The sequence below is a fragment of the Toxorhynchites rutilus genome, chromosome 1, assembly GCF_029784135.1.
Source record: "Toxorhynchites rutilus septentrionalis strain SRP chromosome 1, ASM2978413v1, whole genome shotgun sequence".
Taxonomy (NCBI): Eukaryota; Metazoa; Arthropoda; class Insecta; order Diptera; family Culicidae; genus Toxorhynchites; species Toxorhynchites rutilus.
The window spans coordinates 33,588,449-33,611,827 of record NC_073744.1 but is presented as its reverse complement, the minus strand read 5'-3'; the positions used below and the strand labels follow the sequence as shown (position 1 = coordinate 33,611,827).

Here is a 23,379-nt window from a genome sequence, read left to right as displayed (position 1 = left end):
ATTTTTTTTTTTTCCAGAATCTCTCAGAGGGTAATAGATGTTCATATTTGATTTAAAAAATCCTTCTACGCATTTGTTCGAATATCAACAATGATAGAGTTATAAAACTTTTTTTTTTGTTCCGGATTCTGTTGTCTCATACTGGTTCTACACTAAAAAGTACCTTGCATGAGCCAATTCTGTTGGCTTCATTCGAAGGATGAGAAAATTTAGTACAGGATAGAGTAGTGGAACATCTAAAATAGTGGATTTAAATAATGTTTTAGAAGTGAAAATTTCAAAGTTAGTAATTTTTAGTGCATGATTGTTTCTATCAATCAAATTTAAGTTCTCAAACCACTCTAGAATTTGTTCTTTGATATCCATCTTCTATCTTTCTTAATTTCTCTGCAATATCTATATAAACAATTCCCGGTGAAAATTCAATAAAAATTGCTCAAAAATCACAATGTTTACCCCAATGTACATATAATAGTCACTTATAATACACCTTAATGTTCAAAGGTTACATTTTTTTTAAACAAGTCATGTTTGAAATGCAAAAAAAAAACATTTTTTCAAACAGTATATAATCGAGTCCAAATTTATATAATCGAATCACATATATTCGAGTCTGTATATAATCGAGTTTTTAAATAATCGAATCCGACCAGTAATATAGAATATAACACAATATCTTCAACCAATAAAATTATCCATATCAAAAATCGCCAAAAATGTGAAATTGTTCGTCATTACGCTGTAAACAAACTAAATAATAGATCGCAATCGGAATTTGAAAAATGTTCAGCGGGAAGATATCTAATTACAAATTGCTGGGTTATACAGGGTCTTTCAGATTAAACACTCACGCAAAAAAAACGCATGGTTCCTAATGAACTTTTGTTTTTCGCTTTATCGATGGTAACACTGCACTTCGGGACGATAATATTCGGCTACTCGTTCAGTCTGATCGGATGGTTTTTAGTGTCCAGATGTACAATTTACAAAAACGTGTATTTTTAGGGAAATCGTATTACTCGAGCAACCGAAGCCTTAACACGTTAAGCCCCGGTCGAAATAAGGGACCGACAATGATCTTTTCGTTTGGCCCACGTCGTTCCTAGCGAATCGATAGTGGACTTTTCTAAATATCATTTTGTAACTTTGTTGTTGTCGTTCCCAATTCCGACACTCTCTGGACGAAAAGTCTTCTGTCGGTCATATGAGATCGGTGAAAAAAAGACGAAAAATTCAGTGTCAGTCCCCAGGGACCGACGCGGGGCTTAACGTGTTAATGAACGTTTGTCCTCTTATGGTAAAAATTTCCACATTTCTCGTCGTTAATTACTTCCTCTGGGGGTACGTGAAGGACTGTTGCTAAGTTAATAAGCCACAAAATTTGGAGGAACTTAAACAGGAAATTTTAAATAGCATCGAAGTCGTAATGTTAGAGTTGTGCATGGAGAATTTCGTTCACCTTTAAAACGCATTATCGAAAAAAGTGGTACTCACATCGAAAATGTCCTAAATTAAGCTTTATTTTCGTTTTTGAAAAGTAAAAATCAGTTCACTTTTGTAGAAGTTTTCAAAATTTGTTGCGTGAGCGTTTAATCTGAAAGACCCTGTATTTGACAGATTGTAGTTTGCTTACATTACATCTGCACTGTATGGAAATATGAATAAGAAGCAATATGATGAACTACGAAACACTTATCACTGAACCATTACTCGAGATAAATCACACAATTTAACGGTCATCCACCATGTGACAAGCCGACGAAGACGGTGACGGTGAAATTGTCTTCCTTGAAGCCGAGAGTTTTGGTCAAATTTCCCCAAAAGGCCTTTTTCAAGGCTAGAGGAAAATTAACTGAAAAAGCTTAAAACTAATTCTCAATTCTCAAATAATTCTCACACCTAACACTATCATGCAGTCACAACATCCCCGGCGAATGATCGTTCAGGTACAAATACTCAATAAGGCAAACCAAGAAGAAGAGAAAAACGTCACAGTGTAAATTAGAGACTGAATTGAGAAACAAAATAAAAACTCATCAGAATCCAACTTAAATGGAATCCAGCAATACGAACCCCAATGACAGCAACATAGTTTCATTTCAGCACCATTACATTAAAAAAATATTTTTTTAGTCAAATAATTATTTTTTTGGATTAGATTACTTCAGGTACAAGTCACATTATAATTTGAAAGATTCGAACGAATGAAAATAAAACAATATATTTCAATTAACAACCCTTGGTATAGGGCACGTCTCTCCAGTTATGGCCCCAACATTACTCACCCGTCTTTTTTTATTCTTCCTAGAAAGTTAACCGAATTCATAATGATGTTGATGTATTTTGGTGAGACAGTTGGCTTTCGAGTCAACCTTTCACTTTTTCACCTGATCTTGAATCAGTCAATTCATGAATGATGAATCCATTGAATCCATTTGTTTAGTGCCTTCCTGGTTTTGTCATGCGACACTCGGGAAGGATTCGCAAAAAAGCTAACTGTGTTCGTGTATCCTCTTCATCATCATCGTCGGCCACAACGGAGACTAAACTATTGGGAACATCAATTGTCCGAGACAAAAAAATCCACCAACTTCCACCAGGGCGGCCCCAATTGTCGGACCGGCAGAGAGCACTCTCTCAGGCGCAATGGTCAGAAAGAATTGGTGGCAGCAAAAAAAAAAATACTAACTTTCCTCCATTAAATAACAGTACGACTCTTCCCGGCTGGGAAAGGGCATAGCACAACAAATGAAATCTGAAAATAATGATACTTGCAATTCGCGTCTACTCACCACTTTCATGGCATCGTACTCCTCCTTGCACTGCAAGAACTCATTGTAATCCGTTAATGGGATGTCGAAGAGTTTTTCCGCGTTCTCTGTGAAATTGAAGAAAAACCCCAAAGAGAAAAAAATGGGGGTAAAACAAATGGAAACAGTTAGTGAAGTGGTCGTGTCGTTGAGTGGTGGGGTTTGTAGCACTCGCGACAGGAAAAAGCTAATTGTTTTGGAACAGCTTCGAGTGGCTCGTTTTTTTATAGGCACCCGCAGGAAGCTGGGTGTTCAATTAGTGTTCGGAGTTGAAAATAAGAAGTACACGTCGATCGGCATTACCGCCACACTTACCCAGCTCAACACGTTGTTTTTCCGTTGCTTCGATTTCCTTCCCATATGTTTCCATGAGTTCTAGCCCCCGGTCCAGGTTCAACCCCACCGTTCCAGGACCTTCGCTCTTGTAACGTTGGATAAATTTGTTCAGCTGGAATGAAATTGCTATTTACATCCACGGTGTACACACACACACTCACCCACCCACATCCACACGCCCTGTTTAGCATATCAAACGAGAACGAGAATCAAAGCGACCACCACATCAAATGCTCAATTTACCCTTCGTCTTCAGACCCCGGGATCGACAGACAGCAGAACGCCATACTTTACAAAGGAATGGGAGAAAGCTGACGGATTCATTTTGTATCGATTCGGGTAGAGAAGGTGTGAACCGGTGTGAGTTTGAATCATCTACAGTTACATTCCACGAGATGGTTCAAAGCTACCCCTACCGATGGTTTAGTGCCCGGAAAGTATCTAAGAAAATGCTTTCCTTAATTTACTCTTGTTTTCAGGCGATTATGCTTCTCTGTGGAAATATGAGTTTCACTACAACTATTGGTTCTCGGAAAGGGCCCTAGCATTGCACGGGGGAAGCAGGAGCGGGTGATGGTAGCCCCGATGCTCATGCTCATGTGCTTCGAATACTCACTTCAAAGCAAAATATACTGATCTCGTTCTGCGTCATCTCGGCAAACTTTGTCTTCGTTGATTGCAGCGTATTTGTGCGGTACAGCGCGGAATTGAATAATTTTCGCCATCGCTTCTCCAGTTGGTGCGCCATCAGCATGTCCCCGAACGGAAGCTGTGCGAGGATGAGAAAAGGGAGCAGACATAGAAAGGGGGTGTTAGTGTTCATTATGATGTGTGTAGAATGAGATTCGCAAACATCCAAATTTAAGAAAGATTTTGATAAGTTATATCATGTCCTAGCTTAACTGAGGTAATTCTGAATGTCGTCTGAATATTGTATTGAAGAAATAACATGCATCAATGCAAATTTTTCATTGCAATCATAATTATTTTATACAATTGTAATTATTGATTATTCGGAAATACTATTTTAGAATGAAACAAAATTTGAGAATAAATTATTCTGTATAATTTTTTGATTGCCCTGATGTCGCAACGTGGATACTTCGTGTCAATGCATTTATCGTACTGATTGAACATGTCTAAGTATGCATTCGAAAGCAAACAAATTGGGCGTGAACAAACCGTACAGAAGGAGAGCACCAAGTGGAAACAATTGGTCCTCTTACTCTTCTTCTACGTATTTTAGAATTGGGGCTTGAGCTTAGGTGGACTGCACACATCGTAGTTGCTCTCCGCGATTGACCTGGGTCAGCAGAATTGCGCAAAGAACACACATTCCAAAACGCGGCGGCGGATAATATCCAGTGCAGTCTGAGAAGACAAAAGGGGGAAAATACCTCTACAGATGAATGAACCGATTTTCGTGATTTATCGAATCCCCAATTGTAAAAAATTTTTAAATTTTTTCATCATGAAGGGTTTCAACGGGCAACCTAAGAAAACCCGTTGGAACTAATCGCGTCGTGAATTCTTAAATATTTCACATATTGAACAATTCCACTCCAAACTAGCCGAAAACAGAAAATTTTGACGCGACTCTCTTCGATTTTGTTGAAATTTGATACTTATGAGAGAAACTACCTAAAATCATAATTTTCATTTTATACATGACCAATTTGAATTACGACTGATTTTTTCAAAGGGCGTATTCAAAATCATTCTGATTCAAATATGATGTTTGACAAAGTTGTTGGAAAATAAATGAACCGTTTAGGAAAAATAACATTTTAAATTTAGGGGAAGCTGCTAAAGACGAACACCCTAAGTAAACGTTGATTTTTTTCGTGAATTTCACAAAAAATATATAGCTATCCCACCAAAAAATGATAGTTTAGGTCTCCCTAAATAAAAAAAATGTATTTACGGCAGAAATCTTGCAAAATGAATGTGTCCAGTATCATTGAAAAAATAAATTTGAGTCAGAAAAGACGGATGCTTGGTGGGGAAGATTGAAACTATCTGAAAATTGAAGTTTATGCACTCGATAAGTTTCGGAGGTATTCAAATAGGGCTTGAAAATGATCGAACAAAATTGCTTGACTAAAATCACATAGAAGGGCTTGTAATTTTTCTCATTTTTTCATGTCTCAAAAAGCTTCCGCCATTCTTTACGGATTATGTTTTAAGAACCGCTCTGCTTATTCGTCCATGATATTTGTTTGGTCTCGCGACGTACTTAGTGTACATCTTCAAAAAAAGAAGGAAGAAATTGTAAAATTGTTTTCATAACAATTTTTTTCCCCTTCGGTGGAGTGTCCGTCTTACCCGACTTGATATTTTTTTTCATAAATATTTTCTGATTCTATGAACTGGAAGAAAAGTGATGGTAAAACACTCTCGTAACGAAAAATACCCCAAAAATTACTCGATAACAATGAGAACCTGGGCTGTGATTGGTTGCGCGTTCGCTTAGTAAGCGATCGATCGTGAGTTCAAAACTCAGGGCCCTCATTGACCATCTTTGTGTTGTTACAGAATAGCTACGTCCACGCAACAATCATCAGCGATGGAGATCGATCCACGGTCGAAATAAGATCGATTCATCCATACAACTGCTCTCTGCTCTGCAAGACACATCGGGCTGCTGTTCTATAAATAACTCAACAATGATCAAACAACTGTCTCCGCTGTCCGGTGGTCCAACTGGATAATGGAAGAACAGAAAGAATACCCTTACGCCTAAATGGCTACTGTGTGAATGTACCATATGTAATGGTATAGAAGGAATACTGGCGAATGGCAACTGTGTAATGTGCTAATTATAGATATGATAACCATGTGACATGTACACGATTAAAATTCGGCTCTGTTACAGCTAAAATGCTAATGAGCCTTAAATAAATAAATGGGATAAAAAAAATAAAAATGAGAACCTTATTTTCTGCAGTTGAAAATTTACATTGAGCTGCTCTTCGTAGATTACTTTTTGGTTTTTATTTACAACTAGCTGATCCGGCAAACTTCGTCCCGCTCAAAATTTGTTTTTCGTTATTAATACCGTTATTAATATTATTAATACCTAATACGTTTTCTTACTAAGCGCAAGTTCATGAGTCCAATCGCAGAACTGTTCATTGATTGATCTTCTAATCGACCCCATTGAAATTACCCTTTACTATACAATTCCTAGTTATTCTACCAAAATTCATCATTATAATATCAGATTATTTTCAGACACAATTCTCGTTCAAGATTTTCAAACCACTTGCAAATACAGGTCGGACTCGATTATATACAGACTCGATTATATATGATTCGATTATACACAATTTTGGACTCGATTATATACAGCACTTTGAAAAAAAATTATTTTTTTTATGTTTCAAATATGACTTATTTCAAGAAGAAATGTAACCTTTCAAAGTTAAGGTGTAATTTAAGTGACTAATTCTTATACAGTGGGGTAAAAATCGTGATTTTTGAAGATTTTGCTTGAATTTTCACCAAGAGCTAATTATATCGATATTGCAGCCAAATTAAGATAGATAGAAGTTGGGTGTCAAAGAACAAATTGTAGAGCGGTTAGAATGCTTCAATTTGATTGATAGAAACAATCCAGTTTGATAAAAAAAAAACAGGATGACATTAATAATAATACATTAACAATTACTAACTTTTAAGTGTTTCACTTCCAAAATGTTATTAAAATCCATTAATTTAGATGTTCCACTACTATATCCTGTATCAAATTTTCTCATCTTTCAAATAAAAGCAACAGAATCGTCTTCCGTAGCGTAATTTGTAATGAAGAGCCAGTTCGAGGCAACAGAGTCCGAAACAAAAAAAAAGGTCTATAACTCTGTCATTGTTGAAATTCGAACATATGCGTAGAAGGATTTTTTCCATCAAATATGATCATCTATCACCTCCTGACGGCCCACTAAAATCTTCAGATGCCAAATTTGGATCCATTTGCTTGTTAAGTTTTGAATAGTATAACAGCCCACCCTAAGAGAGGGGAAAGAGTGTCGAACCACCATAGAAACATTTATTGCATTCTAAAACCTCCACATGCCAAATTTTTGTTTTTGTTTGCTTGATAAGTTCTCGAGTTATGTAGAAATTTGTGTTTCATTTGTTTGGGAGACTCCCATAGAGAGGGGGTAGGAGTGTCGAACCACCTTAGAAACATTTATTGCACCCTAAAACCTCCAGATGCCTTATTTGTTTACATTTGCTTAATTAATTCTCGAGTAATGTAGAAATTTGTGTTTAACAGAAAGCCAGCTAGGTGAACACAGTAAAGGTGGAAACAGAATGCTGCGTTGTGCGTTGCTTCTCATTAGCTGTCATTGCTTGCGTTTTGTACTAAAACATTCGCGCGACGCAGTCTGTTGATTTGCAGTCACAATCTAGCATTCGCGTCACCACTTTTCATATAAACAAAAACAAAATAAAATTCGTATGAAAATCTCTTTCTTGTTTTGTCCACGGATCAGTTGAATGTTTTTGAAAACAACACATTGATATATCCGCGTTGGCGGCATTGAGCTTCGTTTATTAGTTTAGGAAAGCGTGAAAGAATAGCTGATTTTCAGTTGGAATGAACACGTTTTCAAAATTTAAATTATGAATGAAAATAAGCTATTCCATATCAAACTAGAATTCTATTTAAATGAAACATATTTTTGTTTGCAGGTGGTGAAAAAGTTTCATACGAAAATTGTTTATGAAGCCAACTCTATATTATGATGAAAAAATTCAGCAACAATGTTGGAATTGTTTACCCATTTGGTTGAATTAAAGTCACAAACACGTGTTTCAATAATCAAATTACATGATGTGAATATTTTCATTCAAATTTTAAAAACCGGCTTCGTGTCTTCTAATTTGATGGAGATTACACTAACGAGTTTGGGACCCAAATTATGGCCCTAATTTGAAGTTGCCACCAGACGTCGACACCATGCCACTGTCATCGCGAACTCGGCGCTAGCAGTTTAGAACAAATGTTAGCGTTTAGTACAACGATGCTAATGACGCAACGCATTATTGTGTTCAACTAAATGGAAATACACATATTTAAAATGAAGTGTCACCTTAAAGGTGGAAACAGAATGCCGCGTTGTGCGTTGCTTCTCATCAGCTGTCATTGCTTGCGTTTAGTACTAAAACATTCGCCCGACGCACTCTGTTGATTTGCAGTCACAATCTAGCATTCGCGTCACCACTTTTCATGTAAACAAAAACAAAATAAAATTCGTATGAAAATCTTGTTCTTGTTGTGTCCACGGATCAGTTGAATGTTTCGAAATTCGCTTTTCCATATCAAACTAGTATTCTATTCAAATGAAAAACATTTTTGTTTGCAGATGGTGAAAAAGTCTCATGCGAAAATTGTTTATGAAGACAACTCTATATTATGATGAAAAAATTCAGCAACAATGTTGGAATTGTTTAGCCATATGGTTGAATGAAAGTCAGAAACACGTGTTTCAAGTAATCAACTAACATGATTTGAAAATTTTCATTCAAATTTTCGAATTTAAAAACCGGCTTCGTGCCTTCTAATCTGATAGAGATTACACTAACGAGTTTGAGACCCAAATTATGGCCCTAATTTGAAGTTGCCGCCAGACATCGACATCATGCCACTGTCATCGCCATTCATGAAAAATAACATAAAAAATTGAATCTACATGCGATTCTACATGAAAAACTATACATAACGTTTTTGACTAACCGTTCTCAAGACATAACAATTTTTTATAGTGAAAATAATGTTGGTGAAATTTCTATACGACGTCGGAGTTTTTGTCGTAATGCCCAGCAGCAATATGCATTCGTTAATATTTAACGAACGTGATTTTAACTATATTAGATTGGTTATATCTCGAGAACTGATAGTCCTAGGATATAATGTTATGCGTAGTTTTTCATGTAGAAATGCTTATAGATTCCATTTTTCATGTTACTTTTCTTAAATGTTTACGAATTCACAAAGTATTGAAATAAATTTTGTTTTGTATTTTTTTGTATTTTCATGTCTGATTTGAGATTTTAGATTTCAAACCACAGCTCCCATTTTCACGATTTTAGATTTTGAACATCAAATTACAAATTCATGATTCTAGATTCTGTTAAAAGTTGAGAGTTGAGAGTTGAGAATTGAGAGTACAAAGTTTGCATTAGTCCTTTCAAGTCCTTTGAAGGCTATTTTCGTTATTTACCGAGATAGAGCCATTCTAGTGACGAAGTATCTAATCTATTACGTCTTTGACTCAAAAATTTAAACGCGATGAAACACGTATAAATATTCTTTATTTACTTTTTTATTTTATTTTAATTTATATTTTCAATTTGACTATTCAGAAAAATCGTTATATAAACGTTTTTAAAACATGCTTTTATTTCCAGACTGCCTCCATTTGGGCTAAACATACTTTTTTACTGTATTAAAATTTATTCGAATTTTTGATGTTCCGGATAACCAGAGAGGCTGAAATCATCTACGTCAAGGCAGTGTTTTTGGATCCTTTTCACTTTATACGCTTGGAACATCTCCAATAACGAGTTTTTCACGTACCTTCCAATATAGGGACCCATTTCAATGATTCAGGTGATAAAGTTAAAGATTTTGAACGTTCATATCTCTTTAATGAATGGATGGATTTAGATTTCAAATACACTAGTTAATAGGGAATACTTTCATGCAATTCGGGTAGGGTTTCTTACTCCGTTGTGATGTTGCATAAAAAAGGGTGCCCGTCCCCATCGGTTAGTCCATCAAATCGAAATTAGTTGACACGTTGAGCCCACCCGTATTTTTGTCATTTGATTGGTTAATTGTATTCTTAGAAAATTAGATAGAAGAAAAAGTAATAAACGCGTTTAACACACTGACGGTCATTGTGTTTTGGCCAAAAAGAAAAAAGGGGAGAGTCCAATGGTTGATTCTAATACTAGATGGTACCAGGAACCCGTCTAGCATAAAATTTCATCCCCATCTGGCATATAAGGGTGAAAACTACCCGTATGTAGTACTGCACACGCGGCCCCAACTCAAGGTAATCGAGTAAAATCGATAAAACTCAATATAACCCTTTTGATACAGTGATAGTGATAAATTGTAATTGGTAGAATAATACAAGCAGTGATTCCAAACTATTAGATCGAAGTGTCCTACTATGTATTGAGGCAAGTAGAAAACGAAAAACACATTAGGTTTAACGTGTTCTATAGCGCACACCTTGAAAAATTGAAATATTTCGCGTGTGTAGTACTGCTCTCATGGCCCCAGCGGAATAATTTTTGAGTGCAGTACGGTACTCATGGCCGTCAAAGTGTTAAATTATACTAACATATCCGGTGTATACATTCTGAGTGATGCGTCTGTTCCGGATTCTTTGATGAACTTTGAGTACATTTTACGTTGAATATTGGGCTCTTTACAAATGAAAACAGATATGAGAGCCATACTAGACGTGCAAGCAAAGGTGAAATTGGTTTAGCAAGCGTGCTAAATACGCTTCGTTATATTTAGGGGTGATCCCAATAATAAATGTTTCTTTTTTTAATTGAGTTTCTTCAAAAATTCATAACTTTTGAACCGCTGAACCAACTCAGATGATCGACATATAAAATCGAAGTCAATAAGCTAGTCTCCATTGAGAAAATATTACACTTACTGAAAAAATTAGACATGCTTTCGAAATTGTCGATTGTATTTGTTTTTCATAGTTTACATGGTTTCGGGGCCAATAGCACTATATTTTTTAATCCTTTTTTTTCCAGAAAACTGAGGTGCTTTTTACATAAAATATCCAGATATCAGATTACAAAACTATAAATTTTCATGAAAATCTGAGAACCACTATATCGCTTTGACATGGAATGGTTGTACAGTCAACTCTCCCTAACTCGATATCCAAAGGGACCATCGTGTTAGGGAAGTATCGAGATACAGAACATTTTTTCCTATTTTTTTATGTCTCAAATTGTCATATATTAGGGTAAGTGTCCCAATTATGGTATGAATTTGAATTTTTGATTCATTCCCTTAAAGTGAAAAAACACCTTTCTCATATAAAAAAAATATTTTTTCCAGAATCTTTCAGGAGGTGATAGACGGTTATATTTCACGAAAAAAATCCTTCTACGCATATGTTAGAATTTCAACGATGACAGACTTATAGAACTTTTTCTTTGTTTCGGATTCTGTTGGCTCAAACTGACTCTACATTGAAAAGTATGCTACGTAATCCGATTTTGTTGCTTTCATTTGAAAGATGAGAAAATTTAGTACAGGATATAGTAGTGGAACATCTAAATTAGTGGATTAAACATTTTTGAAGTGGAAAATTTAAAAGTTTTTTTTTATTTGTAATTATTAATTTTATCCTAAAAATTCATACTAAACTTGATTGTTTCTATCAATTAAATTAAAGCTCTCTAACCTCTCTACAATTTGTTCTTTGACGCCCAACTTCTATCTCTCTTAACTTCGCTGCAATATCGATATAAACAAATCCTGATGAAGATTCAATCGAAATCTGCAAAAATCGCGATTTTTAACCCACTGTACTTATAAAAGCCACTTAAATTTCACCTTAATGCTGAAAGGTTAATTTTTTTTCTTGAAATTATTCATATTTGAATTATAAAAAAAAAACATTTTTTTTCAAACTGTATACAATCGAGTCCTAAATTTAACATAATCGAATCATATATAATCGAGTTTGTATATCATCGAGTTTGTATATAATCGAGTCCGGCTTGCACGAGGCACTAGGTTAACAAACAAAATATTGATTAAGTATGTTACTCAAACTGAATTGTAACGATCACGCAGGAACTGTTCAATCACAAAGAAATGTTCGAATAGTTTCACAGAAACATTTTCAGTTGATTTCAATATTCCGGACATATTCTTCAGGTTTGATTTAACGTTCGAATTAACATCTCAATAGAACTACTATCTTCAGCGTTTTTCTCAGGTTTTTCAACACTTTCTAGTATATCGGTATCTGGCATCAGATCACAGCAAAATACGTTTTGGTCCTTTTTACACTATGTATTAAAAGACATTGAGCAATTGAACGGTATTGTACCGTCGACATCGCTCACGACACATTAATTATGCCAGCGGAATATCACTCCCGTCCATGTTGGTTGTGCTTTGAAGTTAGGATTTCCCAGTTTCTGGACAAATTCTCAAGCCATATCCCGAAGAATAGAAGAGGGGTAAATTATTTTGTCTAGCTTGACAAGACAACAATTCATTGACCGCTCCAGCTTCTCGATTCTGACCAACCTTATATGCTTTTGGTCTAGATACAATTTTCCATTCCGATTCCATTTTTACTTTAGTTTGAGTAGTGTTGATACCGCACTTTGTGCAATACTGAAATTATTTGCAGCTTCAGACCCCTTCCGTCCATATTTTTCGACCTGCTCGATGATGCTCAAACCTTGCGCAATGGTTAGCGTTTTGATTGTTCGCTTGAAAGGTTTCTCGTGGTTTTCCATACTTGAAAAGAAATTGTTTGATGACACGAACACTCCGTCTTCACTTTCAAGGGCAATTGAAATCTGAGGTAATAACGCACAAAAACATGTACGCGAAAATCAATCGAGTTAGGAAGGTGAAAATCCATGGAAAAATGAATCAAAACACATCGAGTAAGAGAGGCATCGAGTTAGGGAGGTATCGTGTTATGGAGAGAAGAATGCTTGAAAAATCGAAGGTGCCATGAAATCCATCGAGTTAGGGAAAATATCGAGATACAGAACATCGAGTTAGGGAGAGTTGACTGTATTATGACTGACGATCATAACGTGAATATGAGAGAAACGAAACATTAAGAGTTTTACGAATTAGATGAATGCCTTTTCTGCCAATGTATGTCACATTCATTCTCTCGCATTAATTTGTGGCGAACAGATGCAAAGATGCAAAGAACTTTCGAAATCTTTAATTTTTTTCATGTTCAGTTTGTACATATTTTAGATTTTCATTCACATTCTAAAAAGAAGTATTCTTGTATAGGATTGAATCATTATTACATTATTGAATTTTTGAAATTTATATGTTATGTATTTCAAGATTTTGCATTGTATTTTATTTTCCTTCCCTTATCATTTACTTGACATTCACAATCTCAACACATTGGACCACCTGCATAAAGGAATGCTATCACACAATCAACGCACCGAGCTCCGAACAAAAACTCTCGAATCGAATCCAATCAAGTCCTCCGAAACGAATCGCCAACTCTGTCGCTCTCCCTCTCTCTGTCAATGGTGAAATGTTCAATTTTTTCATCCCTCGCACCGGGACTGAGGATCCAGTGGATCCGTCCGTCCAGAGTCGATTGCTAGTGATTTTATGGCCAAATGCCCTTGCCCAGCGTATCGTGGAAAACTTACGCTAGCAAAGTGGTGCTATGCTAGGTATCCTGTTTTAGTTGCTTCGCCCGCGAATCATTCCTGGCATCGCCCATCAGTATGCTAATGAATCAGATAAAGTTTTCATCAACTTTATCGTTGATGATGATGATGATGGCGACGATGAAGATGTTGCTGTTGCTGTTCCTACGGACAGATCCTCGGGTGAAGAGATTTAGGGGCGTTATGATGCCGGGGCTGTTGATTTCAGTGTTCCGTGAAAGCGCAAGCAATTTTCTTTTCCCAAACAGTTCGCCCGCTAAGAGGCAACGGTGAATTATTTCGCTGCTCAATCGTGTATCAAAATAATTCGAACGGAGCAATGCATCCAGCTGAACTGCGATGGATGGATGAAGGTGGAGGAATCCGTTTAAAAAACATACTTTCGTAAATCGCTTGAGCATTCACATTTATAGGTTTGTTAACGAAATGGAATAAATGTTCACGAACGATGAAATCGCGTGACAATTTTAAAAAAAAATTGCCTACCTTTATCCGATGATCCTGCAAAATGTTGTAAATTTCCTGCATCTCGTGAATTTTCAGTTCAACGGTTAAGGTGGTCGTCTGGATGGTATTGATAGTCTGCATGACACTCTTGAAATGGGTCAGTTCCTTGACGTTTCGATCCAGTTCTACATGTAGATTCTGCAATGCAATGGAAAACATGGAAATGAAATCGTGGTTGCAAACTATCTCTCAAATTGTGATTAAAAGTCACAAGACCCAACATGAAATGGGGGTGTTTCATGGGTGGCCCGGTAAGGATAAGTGCGTGATGTGGTGTGCATTGATTATTGGAGTAAGGCTATTTCATTCTCCCATAAAGCGCTTAAGTAATAATTTACGAAAATGTGCAATACACTGCGTTTCACAACTACAGACCCGCTCATTTTTACTGAGATTCCAGAGATATGTTAGAAGTCGGTTGAATTGAAGTATATAGTGTAGGACATAACAACTATCTCCATTTAAAAGAGTGGTCATTTGACCTTTATTGTTGTGTTCAGGCGCGAAACATTCGAAAAACAAAAATTCCAGTATTTCATAACTATAGAACCAGATCGAAAAACGCTCACGCCTTTACAAAATTAACGTCAATTTTACATGAATTACAAGAAGTTTCCAATTCGTAGGTCTTCTTTAGTTCTCAATCAGTTCAATTAACCCATTCGGGGTGGTATCGACCAAGTTGCGTCATGTTGTAGTGTGTATCTCGTTCTACGCAGAGGATACTGCTCGTTTAAGCTCTTCAAATCACTCATACTGCTCGTAAGCTGCATCTACTATTCGTACGATCATTCATAAGGTATCGAAAGGTTTTGATCTGGTAAACAAACTGACAAGTCCAGAATCTGAAGCCCCTATTCAATCAACCATGCTTTGACATTTCGGATGTCATGAATCGACGCCAAATTACCCAATTATCAGGGTGTTTTTTTTTATACAAAAACAGAAGTAAATGATTCTGAAGTACTTCATTGCACTTTTGACTGTACATTTCATTCCGTCTTAAATTTTCGGAATGAAATAAATATCAAAGGTTTGAGTAAAATCCAATTAATTTTCCCAGCATAATTCTTTGTCTTGGAATTGCTCTCTCCATTATTTTTTCCTGGAACCAATGGTCTATCCAATGGCTTGAATTTTTAAAATAAAGATCGGCCAGGCTGAGCAAAAAAAAATATACATATATGCGGCGGAAATAACATAATCGATAGTACAAAGTTTCTTTCCTTAGATTTGGAAAAAAATACAAACAGTCAAACAAAAAAAACGTAAAGGACAAGGAACGTTTACAAAATTTTCAAAGGCGGAGTTGACTTCTTAGACGTTTAGCGTTTTGTGTGAAAAAAAGTACATCTCGGGAAATCCAAGTAGGAAATATAAATTATGTATGTCACATGATTTATTTTGCTGGACTCCATGGATGTATGCATGAATACCATACACGGTAAATGAGGCATCGATAGCTAACCGCTCGCCTTCCTTCTTCCTTCGGGAGCACACAACCGGGTTGGTTTGTCGATTCTACGCCATTCCCAGGTGACTTCGCTGCCCAGCTTCGTAGCTTTTTAACTAAAGAACTGATGATACCACAAATGCAATGTTCATTTGCTTGCTGTATGCACCGAGAAATAGCTTTGAGAGATTATTCGTATAATTTTGTTCGCTAGCGTCAACGTCGATTGGCTTGAAAATTCAATTTCTCCTCCCTGGCCACATACACCATTACGAATAAACGAATAAAACCCACCTCCCACACACTCACCCGAATATGCTCGCTCAGTGCTATCATCTGCCGCCGGGTCCGGTTGGCTAGGATGTTTCCCAGCGTGTTACGCCACTCGACGGCGTGATCGATAATGCTCCTAATTAGCGGCTGCAGATTGATCCGTATCGATTTGATGTCGTGATAGGGTCGCTGCCGCTCCAGGTCGGTCACAATCTGCGTGTAGTAGATGAACTTCTCGTCCAGCTGAACCAGCGGCAGGTTCTGGGAAAGAAACTTTTCGCATACGCTCATCTTCTCGTACATCCAGAGGTTTTTGTACTTCTGCCAGCTGACGGTTCCGCACAGGAGCAAAAAAAAACAGTCAGTCATGCAAGTAAAACAGACCGGTTAGAGATGATACGGTGAATTTCCCGAATGCCATTCATCGTGATTGCTGCCATATCGTCAGGTCAATCCCCGGTGCATCATCATCATTCGAAAGTTGCACCGGGCGTCCACTCCCGGAAATAGTTCCGGGTGGGTGGGAAGTTGGGATGGAAAAGAAAACTCCGCTGAAACGTACGAACCGTGCGAACAGCAGCAAACACGATGGATGGGACACAAAAGAAACCCGAAAACATGAAATATTACCATTTTAAATACACCAGAACATCGGCCACTAGATTCTGGATAGTTTGTTGCAACTTTATAACAAGTTCGCAAACTTTTGGAATCTGTAATGTGTAGGCGAGGAAGAAAGTGGTCGAGTAAACAAATTTATCAAAGTCAAATAAAATATCGATAAATTGTACAAAACTGCACACGGCGTTCGCGCTGCTGGAGAAAGTGCAACTATTGAGTTATAACTTTGCCATTCCTCGCCGCCGGAACAGTGTGCAGTTTTGGCAGGGCATGGATCGTGAAAGGGGATCGGGATGAGGGGATGAATGATGGTTTCAAACTTTCAACCGTCGTCCCCATCGTTATGATGCATGTGTTCGTTTTGTATATTTTGACATGAATTTTATTTTTTATTGTTGGCACATGTGGGAAAAGATGATGGCGACCCATGTGCAAAACGTTGCACATCATCCGCTTTGTTGAGTCATACTTTTGTGTCGGGCTCCAATAAAACAGTACTTGTACTCTTGTATACCTGTATAACATCTTCGAAAAAAGTGAAGCGGAAGGTTTCATCGTTGCTTTTGGTGTCCGGACAGGGCAGGCAGGTCTGGGTCATCCAGCGGCGGAAGCACTTCAATCTGCAAGTGTGACAAAGTTTTAATTGAATTGAAGGGGTTGCTATTGTAGTGTACATTAGTAACGATAGTTATATTGAAGAGAGTTTACCCTAGGTTTGTTGATTTACATTTTAATCAACAGTTTGAAAACTTCCAAAGTCTCTCACTAATTGGCCGTTAGTTTGTCTTAACATCAAAGTGATTGAATGTGGTTGTATAAACCAATTTACAATAAATACAGAAAAATGTATAGAAATGAAGTTTGGTTGTTCTATTAGGAAACATCAACCACTACAATCGGTTCAATTCCAAAACAAGCAATCTTATCTAGAAGTGTATACTTTACGTAAATACTTTCCACAGACGAATCCGTTGGCGTAGGTTTCGTGTATCGATCGAAAAAAATTAAGAGTAGGGGATGGGTGGCATCTTAGGTAGCCAACCAGCACTCTTGAACAGGCTCTATTTTGTCGCTTGTAATATGTAGACCTACAATATGACATGTGATTTGTTTAGTTCCAGGTTTGTAAATCCACAACGAAGGTCACGTTCAGTGACCGAACAACTGCATGTTATGACTCGTTAAAGTTATTTCCACGTTTCCGCTATTTTGAGTGATGCTGAGCACCTAAAAACCAACATTCGTCCGAAATATCAGCCGGAATGTATCGAAAAGTAATCGCTCTAGAATCGCTCCAAAAGTATTGCGTTCATAGTTAGTGTCACAGCTGGAATTATGAAATGGAATCTGGAATCTAAAGCGACCCATAGACGGCCAATATTATTGCGCAATATTTTGGCTTGTGCAATATAATTGTTTGTCTAGAGGCTTCAATATCGCCCTATCTAGGCATTCCGAATTTGATTCTGAAATCAAAAATCTGGATTCTGTAATTCGGAATCTAGAATATGGAAACTATGATATGGAATCTACAAACTGAAATCTAGAATCCAGAATCTGGAATCTGGAATCTAGAATCTTGAATTTAAAATCTATAACTTGTGTCGTGATCGATTCAAAGGAAATTTGTTTGACAACTTTTATTTGGCGTGCTTCAACGCTACAAAATATGCTTATATATATTCACAAAAAAAATAAAGTATATTCTGGGCTTACAATTCGGTAACCCTTTTTATAATTTCAATCCCGATATCCAATAAATTTACCGTTTGAAACTAAATCAAATTGTAAACTTTTTATAATGCAATTTCTATATCATACGTAGCAGAACCGATCTCTATTTACTTCAGGCTTCTATTGTTTATAATTCTCTGCTTAATCGACACTTGTGATTACACCGTAGCTACCGGTGTTATCTCGGTAAGTTCTTTGTTTGCCAGGGTTACCAAGTCCATTGCTACTGCGGCAAAAACTTGAATTAAAAAAACAGAATCCGAAAATTGCGATTTTGTTCATTACAAAATTGTTGCAACCCTTTCCGAATTCTTCAATTCACCGGATCCAATAGTGATACCAATTCCTGGACGTCCCCGTGATTTGAATATTATATCATTCCAACAGGGGACGTTGCGTTACGTACGGAATGCGTTACGTGATACGGGCAGCGAAAAGAGGCATAGGATGACGAATAACACCGACACGTAGCGAACGAAGACGTATTTTATTCACTGAGTACAAATATTTTATAAGACAAACTACTAAAATAAAAATATTTCCTAAACTATTGAGGATAATAAAAGACTGTGTTCAACGATGGCCATGCTGAGAGAATGTATTCCTACTATTACTACTTTTTACTACTAAGATTGAATAGTGTTACTTCTCCTGGCTGTATCCTGGTTTTGTTTAAGCTCTGTATCTACTATCAATTGTAACACAAATACTTTTTTTCAATCATTTCAAAGCTTCAATATGTAGTGGACAAAAATATCGGGAATAAAGTAAAAATCGATTACTTTCTGTTTTTCAATGATTTTAGTGACTAACACAATTTTTCGCCAACTAATTCAATAGCAAATCCAATTAGCCTTATCAACCTTTCATTTGATTCCTAGAACGTTCCTGTAGCATCTTTCAACACAGAGAAATTGTTGTTTGAATGAGAAAAAATTCCTTCGTCTTAGATGATTAATTTTTAATAAATAATAATTGCATCACAAATCGAATCGAGTTTTGAAAACTCCAATAAATTCTGTGCAAGGATCATTTGTTACAATGACAAAAGAAAAATTATTCTAATTTTTTGCATCGATTTCGACAAAATGCCAAAGGTATCTTTTTCGATTCGCGATGCGATGATTATTTATTGAACAATTAATCATCAAAGACGAAGAGAGAATTTTTCAACAATATCTCTCTTTTGAAAGATCTTACAGATAGGAACCAAATGAAAGCTAGTTGATAAGGTGAGTTGGATTTACTATTGACTTATTTGACAACAAACTGTGTTAGGCCACGAAATTTTAGAAAAAACGGAAAAAAAACTTTTTTTTGCTTCCTCCCGATATTTTTGTCCACTACATCTACACTAGGGATACATCTACACTACGGACCTTAAAATTTCAAAAAGTTACCCTATACAAAATGTTTACCTCCTCGAAAAAGCACCCTATCCCAAATATCAACTCAATCGGACTTAAGAGAAAGTGGCGCAAAGCGGTCAAAGTTTGAGTTTTTTGAACATCGAAAAATCACCCAAAAAGCGGAAGAGGAAATCGGGGTTATCGGAAAAAAAGTTGATGCCAAATTTCCTAAAACCCAGTTCTAGAGTGTCGAAAATCGACACTGGGACTAGGTTTTTTTCGGAGTACGAGACGAAACCTATGGTTTTATGTGCCAATAAAAATAATTATCTCGATTTTTCATTCGGAAATTGTTGCGAAATGTGCATTGCACGATAATATACCCTTTGCAAAATATTAGCTCATTCGAACTTCATTTATTAGTGTCACAGACGTAAAAATTTGAGTTTTTTTTTAAAAAACGATATTCATTAATGCCAAATGTCTCAAAATTGCATTACTCGTCGAGATTTATTGTTAACTCGAAAAAAAAGTTTGTCAAAAAAAATGAGACAACTGTAAATCTCGATGTGCCATGCAATTTTAAGTCATTTGGCAGCAAAAAAAAATTTGAAAACCCCGATTTCCAGTGATTTTTCGGTTTTTGAAAAACTCAAATTTTAACGTCTGCAACACTAATAAATGAAGTTCGAATGAGCTAATATTTTGCATAGGATATATTATCGTGCAAATCAACATTTCGCAACAAGTTCCGAATGAAAAATCGAGATAATTATTTTTATTGGCACATAAAACCATACATTTCGTCTCGTATTCCGAAAAAAAACTCACAGGGTGTCGATTTTTGACAAAAAAAATTTTCGAGGTGACACTAGATCTCGACGTTTCATGCAATTTTAAGACATTTGGCATCAATTTTTTTTCGAAAACCCCGATTTCCTTTTCTCCTCCCCTCTTGGGTGATTTTTCGATTTTCAAAAAACTCAAACTTTGACCGCTTTGCGCCACTCTCCCTCAAGTCCGATTGAGCTAATATTTGGCATAGAGTGTTTTTTCGAGGTGATGAAAATTTTTATGAGGTAACTTTTTGAAATTAGAGTTGACCATTTTCATTGACACCATAATCTACACACATCAGGGTAAAAAAGTTGAGAGTTTATGATTAAAAACGACATTCATCCCATCTTTATGACTCATTCTATGTACAACAAATTTGTATTTTATTTATACAGTCAATTCTCCCTAACTCAATATCCAAGGGATCATCGAGTTAGTGAGGTATCGAGTTATGGAGAGAAGAATGCTTGTAAAATTAATCAAAGGTGCCATTAAAATCCATCGCGTTAGGGAAAATATCGAGATACAGAACATCGAGTTAAGGAGAGTTGACTGTAATGAATAAATCGGCAATTACTTTTCGGGCAACCCAATATAAGCTTAAATTCTGAAGTTTGAACCTGTCGTTGTAATTTAAACCGTTTTTTATTTTTATTTTTTGGAATTAAAATATACAGCAATTCCATGTCATACCGATATAAAGGTTTTCGGATTTTCGTTAAAAATGGTAATTTTGTTCTCTATCATCGTATTTTTTTATTTTTCGTAAGGGTGTCTATTTTTTGAAAAATCAATTTTTTTCCTTCTTTCCAAAAATGACTTTTTTCATAAAAATGATAACTTTCGAACCACAGGACCGATTCTGATGATCGACACATCAAATTGAAATTTTTCTTGAAAAAAATGTTAAACTTCTAAAAAAAATGGATTTTGTTTTTGTAATTATTTATTTAATTTGTTTTTTATAGTTTTCTTGGTCTCGGGACCAAGGGTGCTATATTTTTTATATGTTTTCTTGAAAGCTGAGTTTTTTTACATAACATATCCAAACTTCAGACAGGTGTTTTTTTTTCTTTTTCATGTTATGATTTATTAAGTTTAACCGATGATCCGATAATCGATGATTCCAAAAAAGAAATATTGTAAGAAATATTGCAAGAAAACTGAAAACATGTAAACTTTCTCAGCCTTCAAGAAAAAATACAAAAACAATATAGCGCCCTTGGTCCCGAGGCCATGAAAACTATAGAAAACAAATACAATCAATAATTACGAAAACCAAAAACAAAGTTTTTGGAAAAGTTGTATTTTATCAAAAAAGCAAGCTTATCGGCTTCGAATTTATATTTCGATAATCTAAATCGGTCCAGTAAGTTTTGAATTATGATTTTTTGGGGTGGAAAAAGGAGAAAAATTGATTTTTCGAACCATAGGTTAACTTTGAAAAATCATAACTCAAAAACAAGAAATAACACCTCTTTGATTTTTAGATATGTTATGTGAAAAAACCTTACTTTTCAAGAAAAAAATATTAAAAAATAGCGTCCTTGGTTCCGTGGCTATGGAAACAATAAAAAACAAATACAATCAATAATAACAAGAACAGAAATCGAATTTTCTGCAGGTGTAGTAAAGACCAGGTGATTGGATTTAATTTGATATATCGATCATCTGAATCGGTCTAGTAATTCAAAAGTTATGAATTTTAGAAAAAAATCATTTTTGGAAAAAAAAAAAGTGAAAAACTTGATTTTTCGGACCAACCTAAAATGGAAATGGGCACCCTTAATAAAAAAATACGGTTCTAAAATTTTGAGATAACGAACATAATTCCTATTTTCACGAAAATCTGAGAACCACTATATCGGTTTGACATGGAATGACTGATAGATGAAAAAACTAGGATGGATTAAATTCAAGATATCTCTGACAAGCGTATATGAAATCTAGAATGTGGCTGCTATATTTCGAAACATAAAAGATAATCAAAAATCAGAATGAGAATGCAGAAACAGATTCTGATCGTGAATTTTATTTTGAGATTGAATCTGCTTCGCCGGGAAAATTCATTAGCAAAGTAATTGGAGTCGAAAAAAGAACAAAAACTAGACCCCCGAATCATCAATTCGTTTGTACTTTAGACTCTTTAAGTGAATTGATCATAGAATAAGAATGTTGAAGCTGAGATTGAAATTCGAATCCAACTTATATTTATCGTACCTAAACGTGAAATTTAGGATCTGACTGTTGGAATTTTTATCCGCATTCAGAGTCACTTTCTTGTTGATTGCATATTCGAGCTGAAGCAGCAGACAGCACATTCAATGACTGTATACAGCTTTGAATCGCTGACATCATCTATTTTTAGGTGAATCATTGCTGCACAGTCGAATGCCAAATTGTGTTGCAAGTGGGATACTGTTGTCGGTGTTTCTATTGTCTTACATTGTGTGACATACAAACGTGAATAAAATTAATTTTTGCTAGTGATTTCAAGCTAGCAACACACAACACGAAACGACACACAACAAAACTAATAAAGTTTATTAAAAAAAAAGGTTTATTCAATTAGAACATGTTATCGGCGCCAGAGCGATATAATTTATTCCACTATAAACAGTATTAGGGAGGGGAGACAATCTAAGAAGAAATTAGAGTAGTTGAAAGGCAAAGAAGAATGTAAACTTACAGCATCGAAAGCGACCATGACGTTTTGGTTCGCATGCTTGAGGGTCCTGGAGACAGAGTTTCCTCGGTCTCGTACGTGTCATAATTGGTAGCATGTAACTAACTAACAAATGACTTCTGCAAGATTTTGATCAAACGAAAGTGGGATATTCAATCCCACTAGGGTATTCAGCGGAACATTCATTCGGCAAACACTGATTCGCGATAACAGTGGTAGAATGTCGACTTATAATTTGGGGCCATAATTTGGGTCCCAAAATCGATAGTGTAATCTACATTAAACTGTGTGGAAGATGTTGAGCTGATGTAAAGTATTGTAGGA

At 35.9% G+C, this 23,379-nt stretch overlaps 1 protein-coding gene across 2 annotated transcripts in view; it reads right to left on the bottom strand.

The window, feature by feature from the left end:
* Positions 1-23,379, bottom strand: part of LOC129763591 (dynein axonemal heavy chain 10) — a 191,683-nt gene that overhangs the window by 113,427 nt on the left and 54,877 nt on the right. For both annotated transcript variants that reach the window (XM_055762828.1, XM_055762829.1), the window contains exons 24-30: positions 16,964-17,069; positions 16,459-16,541; positions 15,865-16,156; positions 14,082-14,240; positions 3,763-3,915; positions 3,126-3,258; positions 2,793-2,878 (exon numbers count right to left, since the gene is read on the bottom strand). In XM_055762828.1, the coding sequence (XP_055618803.1) occupies positions 2,793-2,878; positions 3,126-3,258; positions 3,763-3,915; positions 14,082-14,240; positions 15,865-16,156; positions 16,459-16,541; positions 16,964-17,069 (1,012 nt within the window). The remainder of the gene's footprint in view (positions 1-2,792; positions 2,879-3,125; positions 3,259-3,762; positions 3,916-14,081; positions 14,241-15,864; positions 16,157-16,458; positions 16,542-16,963; positions 17,070-23,379) is intronic.